The sequence below is a fragment of the Neovison vison genome, chromosome 11 (assembly GCF_020171115.1).
Source record: "Neovison vison isolate M4711 chromosome 11, ASM_NN_V1, whole genome shotgun sequence".
NCBI classification, from domain to species: domain Eukaryota; kingdom Metazoa; phylum Chordata; class Mammalia; order Carnivora; family Mustelidae; genus Neogale; species Neogale vison.
This window is the reverse complement of record NC_058101.1, coordinates 172,534,255-172,548,577: the sequence shown is the minus strand read 5'-3', so window position 1 is coordinate 172,548,577 and position 14,323 is coordinate 172,534,255. Positions and strand designations below refer to the sequence as shown.

Genomic DNA, 14,323 nt, shown 5'->3' with positions numbered 1-14,323 from the left:
GGGAATCTCTCCGCCTGGGCATGTGAACACATGAGTGACTGTATCTGGTCTTCCCTTTCAGAGCTGCCAACTTCAGGAATTTTACCTTCATCCAACTGAACGGAGAATTTTCTCGGGGAAAGGGCCTTGATGTGGGAGCCCGCTTCTGGAAAGGAAGCAACGTCCTTCTCTTTTTCTGTGACGTCGACATCTACTTCACCTCCGAATTCCTCAATACGTGCAGACTGAACACACAGCCAGGTAAGGGTCTCTGGAGTTGGTGCTTCCCTTTCTCTCCCCCATGGTGGTGTTAGCTCTGTCACACTCACATGCGTTCCTTCACAGCTCCCTCAGCTCTCTTGCTTCTGCACTGGCGCCATTTTGCCCCAAAGGGAGGGAAAATCATCTGGTTTGATTTCTCCTTTGATGTCCGTGTGGGCCTGTCAGCCTCTATAAGTCTGAGGCTCTTCGTCCTAAGTTCAAGTCTATAACCCATTTTCCATTTTCAGCAGGGAGGTCGGCCCACACAGGAGAAAGTTTTGGGGGGAGGACAGGGGCTGGAAAGCTGTCTGAAACTAAAGGGAGAGGAGGGGCTGTAGGCATGCACTGAAGGATATCAGAGAGTCTGTCTGTCTGGTCTAGGTGCGCAGAACTTCTAAGATGTGTTTTAGGGTTGAATGATAAGAAAAGGAAAAGTGGATGGAAATACCTGGGATATTTCGGAGGGCTGAATAGAAGCCAACCAGCCTAATAGTTCCGTCTGTTGCTTTAGGGGAATGTTTGTTTCCTGGTTTGCAGGGAAGAAGGTATTTTATCCGGTCCTTTTCAGTCAGTACAATCCCGGCATAATATACGGCCATCCGGATGCAGTGCCTCCCTTAGAACAGCAGCTGGTGAGTAATGACCCGCAGGGGCCCTTGTGTGGCTCTGTGTCCTCTCTTTCATTACCAGGGGCACCTGACCATGAGTAAAGGTGAGTGGAAATCTGTGGATTGATTCCCATAGTAATTTTTAAGTTTGGCATATGTTCTGGCCTTTGCTCCCAGCACCTTGTTCATTAAAAGTACTTGCAATATTTAAAAGCGGAAAATAAATAGGAACAGTACCTCATGGAAAGGTAATTTCACACCTTCGTAGTTTTCTTACATGGGTTTGGGAAACTAGGATTATTGCATTACGGATGCAGCACATTTTCTCTTTGTTATTACAAATGCTCCCAGGTAAGGAAGGTAACGGATGGCAAACGGAAGCCAGAAGGGGGTGACTCGCCCCAGGTCACATGGTGAGTGAGTCAGTGGGGGAGTGAGGACCAGATCCAGTGCCCGCCCCTCATGCCACCATTCCCACAGATCACAGTCCCTCTGGGGCTTGGTCACCAGCAAGGTGGCTCTTAAAGGAAAGCCTGAGGGGCTTCTCTGCTAAGATCATAGCTGCACAGGTCACGGAGAGTGGAACCACACGGCCACCAAGGAGCTCTGTAGGCTGAGTGGTCTTGGTGGCGGTGGTGGTGGCAGCAGTGAACCCGTTTAGCAGAGAAGCCGTGCGGGCCATAGGAGAGAGTCTCTGGAACGCATGTAGACATGCCCTTCTGAGATCAAAGTCCCCATTATTGTGTGTCACCCCCAACTCGGATGGTGGCCTTTTCCGGCAGAGAGATGAGCTGAGTGTGTCTAAGGCTGCCTTCCCGCTCAGGCTGAGTACCAGGAGACCGCTGACCTTGGGCTGTCGGTTCTTCACCGCCTTGAGCGTTTTTTCTGTTTCCGCTGGAGGCAAAGCCGTGTCTCTTCCCATGAAGTGCAACTTAGGGTGGGGAAGGGAGATCTGCTGTGTGAACGTGAAGGTAGGAAGGAACCAAGTCTCTCATGCTTCTGTGCAATGGGAGAGTAAATTGATTTTCATTGAAAACATCCGTTCTTTGAAATTCTCTTGGAGGACCAATTCTGTCCTGAAGCTTCCAGAGTAGCAAAACCTATTATCTCTAGCTCCATCCTCCAGTAAACCTCTGGCAACTGGTACAGTGATCTTTTCCAGAAGATTTCAGCTTGGGTTCCCTGAGGCTGGATGGGGTTTACTCCTCACCCATCCAGCATGGTTTCCCTTCGGGCCCATGTTGCACGGCACGGTAATAATGTAGTTCTCTCCCCTGCTCAGTGGAATTCCAACACCAGATAACGCTGAGTATCTGTTGACGTAACTGTGTGTATGTGTGCTGTGTATGTCTCCACGGTAAGTGTTTTCCATTCCCCAAGAATCAGTTTTTATCTGCTTGAGGGTGATATCGCTTCTGTTGAGACACGAATCTTCTTGTTTCCCTTCCATGAGTTCTGAGCTTAAAATAGGGTTTCGGGGGGGAAATGGGATACAGGATTTATTTTCTTTCAACCTATTAGAATTCCTTTGGTTTTAAATAAAGTGCTTCTTTATGTTTGACATCAAATGTGATTAATGTTTTCAACTTCAAACTCATAAAGGTCTTATTTGCTTGCAAAGAATTCTTTTCATTTCACACTTTAAAAGTTTTATCCTTGTGTTAGCATTCCTGCAGAGAAGCAGGTGCAGCGGGAAATGAGAGGTGTGATACGGTTCAACCAGTTTCTTGGATCCCTAGAATTAATGGACAAGCAGAAGCAGAACTCAGATCGCCGTGTCCATAGCTAGAGCCTTGGAATTATCCCGCAACCGGAGACCTTTACTTCCAAATAGACCTTAGAGCTTTCCTAGAGCACATATATCTGCTATGTTAGGATTCAGTGTTCATGAGGATTCAGTCCAGAGAAACACAGGGAAAGTGTTGATTATGTTTGTTATTGGATGAGCCATTTCTGGAACCCTTGCTACCTGCAGAGAACTAGACTGGACATTCTGGAGGAGTCAGAGGAACTGAAACAGTTTCAGATGCTCGGCAGTGACTTTACTCTGACTTTAGAGGTCACTTTACTCTCTCGTTTTCGTAGACTTGCCCAAGATCCCACAACCAGCTAGTAGCAGAGCTCAGGCCCAGAGCAGGATCTCCTTACCCTAGTGCACTGAAAGCAGATTGACTTTGGAGCTAGATGAGGGCTGAAATATAAAGGAAATGGGCTGACAAAATTTCCAAGGGAGAACATTAAGCTACAGAAATTCATATAATGGAGACAGAATGTGTAAGTCCTGAGAAGGTACAAAATAAAAAGAGATGGTTAGGAACGGTGAATTAGGAGAGACTCCCTAGCAAGGGTTCATTTTGTCTCCGTTGTGAAAGATCTGAGATCTACAGATACTCTGGAGAGCCACCCTTGGAGTACAGCTGTCTCAGGGTGGAGGGAGGATGCAGGTCCAGAAGGGAGCTATGACAAAAAGGACTCACGGATGTAAACACAAGACGAGTGCTCAAGCAGCCCCGTAAATATGACCTCCTCAGTGCCCCGTGCTGGTCACTGCTGTTTGATAACACTTTGTCTTCAGACTAAAGCTGGAAGCCACATTCCTGGTGTGTATGTGTATATGTGTGTGTGTGTTTGTGTATTTAGACTACTTGTTTCTTTACTTTTGAGTACAGACCATTAATAATTAGAAGTATGTGAAATCATGGGATTTTATGCTAACATTTAATTTCTTGAGTTGTAAACCTGAGATAAAACTTGCTCATGCTTTAATGAAGAAACAGCTCAGAGATCAAGGAATGACTCCAATTTAAATAATTATTGGGGCTCCTGGGTGGCTCAATGGGTTAAAGCCTCTGCTTTCAGCTCAGGTCCTGGTCTCACGGTCATGGGATCAAGTCCCGCATCGGGCTCTCTGCTCAGCGAGGAGCTTGCTTTCTTCTCTCTCTCTGCTTGCCACTCTGCCTACTTGTGATCTCTGTCAAATAAATAAATAAAATCTTTAAATAAATAAATATATATATATATATATATATATATATATTTTTTTTTTTTTTTTTTAACTGTAGACATTCCACTTTCCTGGTTCAAGCCTTTACTCATACTGAGGCCACCGTGGGAGCCTCCTGCCACCTCCCCCTGTAGACCCTCTCTCTCCCCTGTCATCCGGTCTTTCCTTCACCCTCTGCCAGAGATACATTTGCAAAACACAGATTAATCCCATTTTAAATCATCTTTTGTGGCCCAAAGCCAGTGGTGTGCTAGTAAATGTGTAACAACCCACTCCCGGAAAGGAGGGGGAGAAAAAGCCCTGATTCATCTTGTTGGCCATTTTCTGTGCCATCATGCCCCCTCCGCAGCCTGGGGTGGGGGGTGGCGGTCTCCAGAGTGATGTCACTGAGCCGCTGAGGCAGGCAGAGACTCACATGGTCCTGGGGAGCTGGGTGGACCCGCACAGTGCTGCGGCCTTGATGCCTTCTGGGGACTAAGTACTCCCCACGCTGACTCTGACACTGATGACCGAGGAAAAGGCTGCAAACCGCAGCAGCAGGTGCGTGGTCCCCAGCTTGACAGATGCCCTCCTCAGCTGCTCTGCCAGGCGAGCATCCCGCCCCCACACTGGCTTCCTCCTCGGGCCCTCTCCTCACCGGGAGACGTCCTCAGTGCTGGAACCCCCAGTCCACCCTGCATCATTGAAACCCAGCGACTTGGTGCTACTCTGTCCAGTGTGTGAGAGGCACTCCCGTCCTCTCCGATTCTGTCTCCTCCCTGTCTCCCCTCTTCTGAGAAGTACTGCACCACCAACCTGCTCAAATGTCTGAAGTTTGCTGACTGGAACAGTCCATGCTTTTAGTCTGTTTTTATATATTTGGGAAGCAGGCGCCCACTGAGGACCGAGACTAGTGTGAACAGATGCCATCTGCAGGCTTTCGGAAGCCAGCTCGGTGCCCGTTTTATTTCGTGGGATAGCCAGGAAGGTGAAGAGGCCTTATTCTGCTCACTTCTCCGAGGAAAACCTGCAGCTCAGAGGCATAAGTCTTTGCCTGGATTGCTGAGTGGGAGGGTTGGGAACTCGAGGCATGCCCTGTGTGATGGGGACAGGGCCGAGGGTGCTGAGTGGCCTTGCTTCCAGAAGGGCGTAGTCTAGCTTTCCATGTAGATTCCTAGACCAGAGAACCTTATCCAGTACGATACCCTTCAGAAGACACTTTATTCTTTTCAAGCAGGCACCAGTGAAAGACTTGTGGGGAAATGTGGGTTAATACAAATCTTGGAGGATGTGGCCTTTGACCCGTTCTGTGAAAGCTGTGCCTCCAGAACAGTGTATTTCTCAAGAAATGGAAAGGCTCCCAGCAGTCCTGGTGTCGGTCTGGGCTCAGCCACCATTGGCTGACTTAGCTCGGACAGGCCAGGCTACCTCCACACTGTAAGGCCCACGCGTGCCCCACGCAGCCTCTCTCTGGGCCCACATAATGAGGAATGTACGGTGCGGGGGCAGGCGACACCCAGCCCAGCCCCTGAAGCTCAGGGTGCCGGCTGCTCACAGGCAGGACGGGCTGTGTAATCGGTGTGGCCCAGTACACAGTGAAAATGCAGGGCCCTGGCTCAGGACTTAGCAAGAATTTCAAAAGCACGAAAGCAGGCAGGACGCCCTCTGAGCGCCGGGCCTGCGGGCTGCACGGGGTGTGTACCGCGGGCACTGTGCGTGAATGCGAGCCTGGGCAAACACGGCCTCGCTGCTTCAGGGGCTCTCTTTGATTTAGAGGAAATACTCGGCCTGAGTATTTGTTATTTATTTTATTTCAGGGCCCAGATTGCTTCGCAGGCAGTTGTCCAAGTCAGCACCATTAAACCAACAGGCGCGGACTGCCTCCCAGCTCCCCACGCAGCTGCGGGACGCCGCCTTCCCACATCTCTGGGGAGAGACACCGATTTGTGCTTTGTGCTCTGGTCCCTATAGAAAATAATCACCCCCGTCATGTGAATTGCCCACAGAGCTGTGGGTCTGGAAGCTTCCTGTGGGAGAGTGGGCTTGACAACTGTCCTTTGTGGTGTGTTTCTGGCCTGCAGTGCTCTGCTGAGATCTAACTAAGGTGGGGGGAGAAAGGGGGCTGCAGGGAGTTGAGAGGAAGCCAGCCCTTGAGAGAGATTTTTTTAAGTGAGGATAGCACTTGAAAACCGATAGGTGAAATTCGGGACGGATGTTTTTCTTTTAACATACAATCTTTATCTGAGGGTTTCTTCCTCCTCTGTTGTAGTAAACATCATTGGTGTCTGTCTGAAATTTCAAAGTTCGAACAGAGCAGGGGAGCTTCTTGTGCCTGGGGTCGAGGCTCTAAGCAGGAGAGCCGTCTGCTCGGAGCCCAGGAAGGTGAAAACGTTTTAGTCTGTTCCTCCAAAGCCCCACAGTTCTTTTCCCACTGGAATTCCTAGCCTTTGCTGACCCACTAAAGAATTCTCTGCTGGAACCCTGTCTGTTTCCACTGGCATGGAGCCCTCTCTGCCCTAGGAGGGCTCCTCATTCTCTATTGGAGGAGCATTTATGGAGCACCTCTGTGTGCTGGACCTTGATCTGGGGGTTGTGAAGGAGTCCAGGGCCCTGGGCTGACCTTCACCAGCAGTGGTAGGAAAGACAGAAAAGAGAGGAACAAATGCCTCAGCAGGACAATTTCAGAGAGCTGTGAGTGTTACAGAGAAAAGAAACCAGGTGACCGGTTAGAGTGACGTGGTGGTGACAGAGGTGGGGGGGCTGTGCTGACACTGGCTGGGAGGGTCAGGATGACTGCTCTAGGCAAGTGACATGGGAGCAGAGCCCAGTGGTGAGCAGGGAAAAGGTGACCCAGGCCAGGGGTCTGCAAGTGTTTGGCATCGGGGATCTGGGAGCCTGGTGTGTTCGAGGGGTGGACTAGGAGGAAATTCTGCACGAGGGGGCGAGGTGGACGAGGCAGGCAGGGATCGGGTCACGTAGGACCCTTGCAGGCTAGAGGTTTTCTCTGGGTTTTATTCTAATTGCATTAGTGAGAATGCAATTAAAGCGCCTCAGGGTTTTAAATTGGAGCGTGCTGTGATCCGATACACGTTTGAGAGGACTCAATCCCAGCAAGGCCAAGGGCATGGTGCCAGGGACTCGGCACAGCTGTGTGTCACAGAGCCTGTCAGACACAAACCCCCTCTCGTTCTGATGTCCTAGGCCGTGGATAGGGTGCGAGCCAACCCGTGTCCACCAAGGGCTCAGTTTCAAGGAGCATTTCAGATAGTGGCTTTTTCTTTCTTTCTTTCTTTCTTTTTTTTTTTTAATATTTAATTTATTTATTTGACAGAGATCACAAGCAGGCAGAGAGGCAGGCAAAGAGAGAGGAGGAAGAAGGCTCCCCGCTGAGCAGAGAGCCCGATGTGGGACTCGATCCTGGGACCCTGGGATCATGACCTGAGCTGAAGGCAGAGGCTTCAACCCACTGAGCCACCCAGGCACCCCAAGATAGTGGCTTTTTCTGGCTTGCCAACTTTAAAGCCAACATTAATGAGTGTTTACAGAGTGCATTCCCCAGCTCATATATCAGTTTGTGTCTGTCCCACGGTCCCCAGGTGTGAGGGTCCGTCTTGACCTTGTTCAGCCTTGCCGGGCACCGCATGCACAGCCCATGTCTGGGGTGACCACCTCTTGCAATCCTTCTTGTCTTTCCTCCCAAGCCCTGGCCCATTGTTCTTCCTGTTTGGGGCATCCCTGCTTGGAGTCCAGGTACACCTCAGCCAAATGCTTGATGTTTGGTTACTGGCCCTTGTCTTTGACTCCATTTTTATCCAGAAGCTTAGAGGACTCGTCTGTTTGTGTCCTTGCCAGCAGAAAGGATATTAAGCCATTAGCTGCACCAGAAACTGTGTACCTGGTATGAAACAGAAACTGTTTTTTAAAAAATGACTCAGTGGAGATTTCCCCAAACTTTCCTTCCCTGCAAAATCTTTCCAGTTGATACTAATGAAATTGCCTTGTCACTTGGGAGATATTGTATAACGGGCCTTTGTTCCAGTTGGAGCACATCTGCGGGGACCACACCGACTGACCAAACCTCTCTCAGTTCTTGTTTCCCCCCGGCAGCCCTGATGTGTGTGTGTTCCCTCAGCCCAGGCCATGTCTATGCAGAGGCTGTGGCGGAGATAAGATGGTTTCATGGATCACAGAGCCAAAGAACTTTTGAGTTCACAGTCCTTCCACGAGCCATATATGGAATATAATTGAGGCTTTGGGGGACATAACCTGGAACTTCGGGAAGGTGGAAGGGCAGTGAGGATAGATGTTTGGATGGTGGAGCTGGAAGAGACCTTAGCGGAGATTTAGCTCCACCTCCTATTTTATTTTACTTCATTGTAAAAGATTTTATTTATTTGAGAGAAAGAGAGAAATAGCGAGAGAGCACAAGCGGGGGGAGGGGCAGAGGGAGAGGGAGCAGCAGGCTCCCCGCTGAGCCTGGAGCCTGATGTGGGGCTCGATTCCAGGACCCTGAGATCATGACCTGAGCTGAAGGCAGACGGTTAACCGACTGAGCCACCCAGGTGCCCCTTACTTATTTTTTTTATTTTGGGGGTGGCGCAGAAGGAGGGAGAGAGAATCTTAGGCAGACTCCATGCCCAGCATGTGGCCCCATGTGGGGCTTAATCCCAGGACCCTGAGATCATGACCTGAGGTAAAATCAGGAGTTGGATGCTTAACAGACTGAGCCATCCAGGCACCCCTTAACCTCCTCGTTTATAGGAAAGGAAATAGAGGCTCAAAGAAGTGAGGGACCTGCCTGCGGCAGAGAAGCTAGCCAGTGGTCAAGCTGGAAGGAGACACTAGGTCTCCTCCCCTGCTATACACTGTCTCTGATGAGCAGCGAAGGGAGCCAGACCTGGGGCGGGCAGAAAATGCAGAAATCCCAGTGGAGGGGGACCTGGTTCAGCCTGGCCTCCCTTTCCCTTCCCCAGGAGGGGACTTTCTCCCCTAAGCACCTATGTTAATCTCAAGAATGAAAAAGAACTATTAAGCTCTCAAAACAAGCCCTGGAATTACCTCAGCCAAAAATTTAAACCAACGTTTTAAAAAGTCTTGCTGTTTTAGCAGATACACTGGAAATTTCCCTGCAGAGTGAGAGACTGAGTGGGACCTGGTCCTGCTCTTTGGAGACGGTCACCGCTTGGATGGCCTCTCGGTAGCCCTGCTGCTTGGCACTGCCACAGATGTTTTGGGAGCAGTTTGGTTTTAAAATAGTTTAAAGATGAATGGACAGAGTCTCTCTTCAGAACCTGGACTCTTGGTGCCCTTTACCTCGGCAAGGGAGAGTTAGCAGAGCTGAAGCAACCCAGCAACTTCTCGGGTTTTCTTTTTATTCCCCGAGGGAGTCCTGTGTGTGCCCTGTGCCAGAGCAGCTGAATTCCGAGTTGTTCTCTCTCCCTTTTCTCCACTTCCTGAGCCCTTTGCTGGCTCCCTGCCCGGCCCTGTGTGAGGGGCCGAGGCCTCCAGTTCTCTCTGGCACTGGTGTCGGGCCAGACACGTAGGTGGCTTTTCCATGGCACCGCTCAAAAACTGGCTCTCCTGGTTTGTTTTTGAGAGAGAGAGAGAGAGAGAGAGAGAGAGAGAGAGAGAGAGAGAGAAAGTGTGTGTGTGTGTGTGTGTGTGTGTGTGTGTGTGTGTGTGTGTGTGTGTTTTCATGCCTACACCCTAGAAACATTCCAGCCAGAGGTGCCAAAAATCACAAGGCCCATTTGGGAACCCGTGAGTTCAGTGTATCCCTAACCATCTGCAGGGACTCAGATCCATCTGCATTTCCCACAGGAGGTCGTGGCGCGGCTTCTCGTCAGATGGGCTGGGCTCCCGGTTGAACTGTGCTTACACTAGTGTGGGACTGCTCTCTACCTCTGTCCACTCGGTCCTCCCCTCTCAAATGACAGTGCTCTCCCTGCAGGTGATAAAGAAGGAGACTGGATTTTGGAGAGACTTTGGATTTGGGATGACCTGTCAGTACCGGTCAGACTTCATCAATATAGGTAAGAGGCACCGACTGGCGGCAAGTCTGGCCTCTGCTGCCACCCAGAGGCCACGAGCAGCCCGGGAGGGAGTCGGGGCAGCTCCCCAGGAGTCTGAGGGCAGAGGTAGTGCCATTTCTTAAGAAGAGGCCCTTCCTTCTGTCAGGGCCTTGGAGGCTGGACCAGGATGAGGCTTGGGCATGCGTCGACACACGAGCCCCTCTGATCTCCACTAGACCCTCTCAGTTATCCCAAATGTGGCACACAGTCTGAGAAAAAGACTGTTGTCGCAGAAAGGTGGCTTCAAAGCAAGTCTCCCCACCCTCCCCACCCCCCAACCCCCAATGCCTCCTTCCTACCTGATTCTGGCTCTGGTCCCTCTCAAGCAGAACATTCTGGGCCTCCATGGTAGTAGCGGAATTCACTGAAAAAAAAATAATAATAAGGACAACACGGGGAATTTGGGATAATCACATACCGGAAAGGGTTGAAATTTCTCTCTGCTGAACCTTCGAAAATTCTAGGTACTACTACAAGCTCCAAATGAGTGTATAGTTCCTGTCAACACACACACACACACACACACGCAGAGGTTCCCAGAGCACTGAGAGGAAAGGCCCTTAGGTTGCAGCTGAAAAGGGCAAAGGGACCACACAGCAAGTGAGGGATGTAGGATGAGAACAGAGCGTTTCCTGTTCCCCTTGGAAATACTACCCCACTTCCCACAGCAGTACCTCCTCCTGTGCCCCGAAACAGAACAAAATTATGGATCATACGTGACTAGGATATGAATGAATAAGGCAGAAACTTTGATTTTGTGCTCAGGGGGTCAAAGTGGACCTGGCTTGGGGTCAGGGTAGCCCTGCCCTCACAGAGCATGGAGATTTCCATCCCCACTCCCCACCCCCATATGCCCTTTCTAAAGCAGGTTTCCATTTCGAGAAACTCTGTTTCCTTGTTCTTTATACAAGGAAAGATTATTTTGTGATGATGTATATTTATCAAATTTGAATGGGAATGGTGGGAATGGTAGGCTGGTGAGGACGCGCTTCCTCCATGAGCCACTGATGTGACTTCAGAATCTCTGGGTCACATCTGGACCCCGATCTTTCTTTGCCATCTTGTATTTATTTGCAAGCATCTTACTTTTTCACCTTCTATTTAATAAGTTGTGATGATGTCGATGATAATAAATCAGTTACAGCTAAGCAAGCACTGCCCCTCACATAACTATGTCATTTGGTTTTGACATCTAGTTCATTTCAGGATAAAGAAACCACAACTCAAGAGAGGTGAAGTGGCCAACCCCAGGCTCCAATTCCAGACCCCTGAGTCAGTATCACACCTGCCCACCATGGGGGGAGCACAGATCACTTGCATACAGAGCCCAGCTGTGGGCAGGCTGCGGGTTTCCCCCACAGATGACCCCTCCGGGCCCAGTGATGGCCTTGATCAGAACAGCACAGCTTGGGGGCTGCGTGGTGGCTCTGATGAAAGGTGTTGAGGATGATGTCATTGTTTCTCTAGGAGTTAAATAAATCTCCTAGGTGAGAGAGGAACAATGACAAAAAAGGTCAAGTCTTCTCTGGTTCTCTTTGGTTCGCGGTGAGCTTCAGGTTAAGAAAAGACATGGGGCATCTCTGTTTACAAAGATGAGTGTGGAGGGCATAGAGTCCACTCTGAAGTGAGGCCAGATTTTCAGAGTAGAAACTCTGCACAGCGAGGCAAGTCCCTTAAACATGACTCCATCACTGGCCTGGGGTGGACAGAGCTTTTGGGACCATTTCGGTCCATGAGAGGCAGAGTGTTTTGTGGGACATCATTTTGTTCACTTAAATCCCGCTACCTTTTCAGGGGGCGAGCCCCTGCTTCCCTGTCTGAATGACAGGAGGCCACATGCAAACAGAAACCAGAATTTTCATCGGAAGGTTTCAAGTAGAAAAGGCAGGCGGCTGCCATTCCTCATGGGGTGGCTCAGGGGGCTCGTTCTAGAAAGCAGGCAGGTGCGGGAATGAATGCCCTTTGCAGCATTGGGAGCTCCGGGAGCTGGTGCTCGTGGCTGCCACTGCCGCGAAGTCCTGCGTTCAGGATTTCTGAATCCTCTTTCCCCAACGGCCCTGCTCTGCATTTGGAGGAGTAGGCAGCGAGACGTCTCCCCTAAATGATGCTTCTCTCCACGCACAGTGCAGGCTGGTGCAGAGGAGGGCGGCGAATCTAGATGGGGAGGGGCTGTGCAGCTGGCTTCAGCGCTGTGCTCTCTCCTGACAGGCGGCTTTGATTTGGACATCAAGGGCTGGGGCGGAGAGGACGTGCACCTTTACCGCAAGTACCTCCACAGCAACCTCATCGTGGTGCGGACGCCGGTGCGCGGGCTCTTCCACCTGTGGCACGAGAAGCACTGTGCGGACGAACTGACCCCCGAGCAGTACAAGATGTGCATGCAGTCCAAGGCCATGAACGAGGCGTCCCACGGGCAGCTGGGCATGCTGGTGTTCAGGCACGAGATAGAGGCTCACCTTCGCAAGCAGAAACAGAAGACGAGCAGCAAAAAAACATGAACTCCCAGGCTTAGACCTGGGGAGATGCTTTCGTTTTTCCCTTTCATGATTACCAAACATGGGGCTGTGACAAGGAAGAGGTTTCCCTAAAGGGAAAAGAAAAAAAAAAAAAAAAAGAATTTGACTGATTAGTAAAACAGAGGATGGGAGAGAGCCTCTGATTTCTCTCTGCTTATTTGGCTGGACTTAACAGGAATTAAAATCTCCCACTTTGCGTGCAAAAGTGGCCCAAAAGCATCCCGTTCCGGTGTCAGACAAAGCCAGAATGATTGTGAGGTTATGAACCCAAAGGCGTGGAGATTTTGATTGTGTTCACAACAGTGAGAACTGTTGTCTTTTGTGCTCATTGAAATAGTTATGAATTAAGACCAGTTTTATAAAAAAAGTTCTTTGGAATGAGAGGCAAGCACGTGTCTCCCCATAGGAATGATGACAGGGGTAGGGCTCTAGGGCCGGGGAGTGCTGGTGAGATTCGGAGATACACTCATGGCTGTCCTTGTGAGTGTATTAAGCAAAACCAAATGGACTCAAAAAGAAAAAAAAAAGAAACTATTGCATTATTTTTATCCAAGATTAACCAAAAATAATCTGCTCATCCTTTTTATTATAGTTTTAACCATCCCCACTTCTTAATTTTATTTTAAAAATGCACTTTTTTTGGCTTATGAGTTATATTCTGCTTATTTAATTAGCAATTTTCAAGCCTTACTAAGAGAGCACAAGTTAGCATAAATTTTTATATCTTTTAAGAAGATACTCGTAGGTGTATTATGAGAACTTATAGTTCAGATCGAGCCCCAGATCCAAGGACACGCCGAATGCTGATCCCATCAGACACCGAATGTCAGACCTCGGTCGTGTGGAAGTCACGGTGTGGGGCTACTGGTACATTGAGACAGAGATACGTTATCCGAAGACTATTTCCCAAGAGGAGAAACTGAACACTGGAGGGAAAGAAAGATCTACTTCTTCCCTTAACAGAAAAGGAAACTCATTCAGACTGGTTATATTTTGATTTATTCAAAAGTCAGAAAACACATTTTCTCCTCAGGAGAACTGGGGACCACTTTCTTACCTGTTTAAATAAACCAAAGTATACTGTGTGAGCCAAACTATCTTTTTTCAAAGCAGGGTGCTCTTCCTGGCGGCTGACTTTTATGAAAAGAAGTGCAGAAAAACGTATTTTGTGGAAGATCACTCCATCTGCCAGAGTCAAGTGGGAGGGAAGATTTTGCTACAAGTTCACCCACCCCAGTCTAGGGGAAAGTAACTTAACTATTTTTTAAATGAAACAGTTCTACTTAGTTGCCAAGATGCTTCTGAAAATGGCATTTTATTACAGTTTCCAACTATTAAAAAAATACAGTTAATAACATTGAGTGGTTTCTATGTTCATGTGAAAATTATTTATTTATTAGCCAGCACCAGATGCATGAGCTAATTATCTGTGATTCCTTGCCTTCTGTTTGCCCACAGTCAACTCATTGTTTAAAAGCTTCAAGAACATTCAAGCTGTTGGTGTGTTAAAAAAAAAAAAATGCATTGTATTGATTTGCACTGGTAGTTCATAAAATTTAATTAAAACACAGGACATGAATGGAAGGTGGCATTGGACAGCTAATAAAATATGATTTGTGGATATGATTCCTTCTTGGAGCAAGAATGCCATGGCTTTAGTTTGGGGGAAAACTTTTTTAATGTGCAGAGACCAGGGTTTCTGCTACAGACATTTTGGGCAAGATCATTCTTTGTTGCGGACGGGGGCTGTCCTGTGCACTGTAGGATATTTAGTGACATCTTTGGCCTTCACTCACTGGGACCAGGATGTCTACTACAGACATTTTGGGCTAGAACATTCTTTGTTGTTGGGTGTGTGTGGAGGGGGTAGGCTGTCCTGGGCACTGTAGGATGTTTAACGACACC

The 14,323-nt window shown here is 49.0% G+C and overlaps 1 protein-coding gene across 4 annotated transcripts in view; it reads left to right on the top strand.

The window, feature by feature from the left end:
• Window positions 1-14,044, top strand: part of CSGALNACT1 (chondroitin sulfate N-acetylgalactosaminyltransferase 1) — a 354,308-nt gene extending 340,264 nt beyond the window's left edge. For all 4 annotated transcript variants that reach the window (XM_044225260.1, XM_044225262.1, XM_044225261.1 and 1 more), the window contains 4 exons: window positions 62-240; window positions 778-872; window positions 9,782-9,863; window positions 12,111-14,044. In XM_044225260.1, the coding sequence (XP_044081195.1) occupies window positions 62-240; window positions 778-872; window positions 9,782-9,863; window positions 12,111-12,400 (646 nt within the window). In that variant the 3' untranslated portion in view covers window positions 12,401-14,044. The remainder of the gene's footprint in view (window positions 1-61; window positions 241-777; window positions 873-9,781; window positions 9,864-12,110) is intronic.
• Window positions 14,045-14,323: the final 279 nt, after the last annotated feature.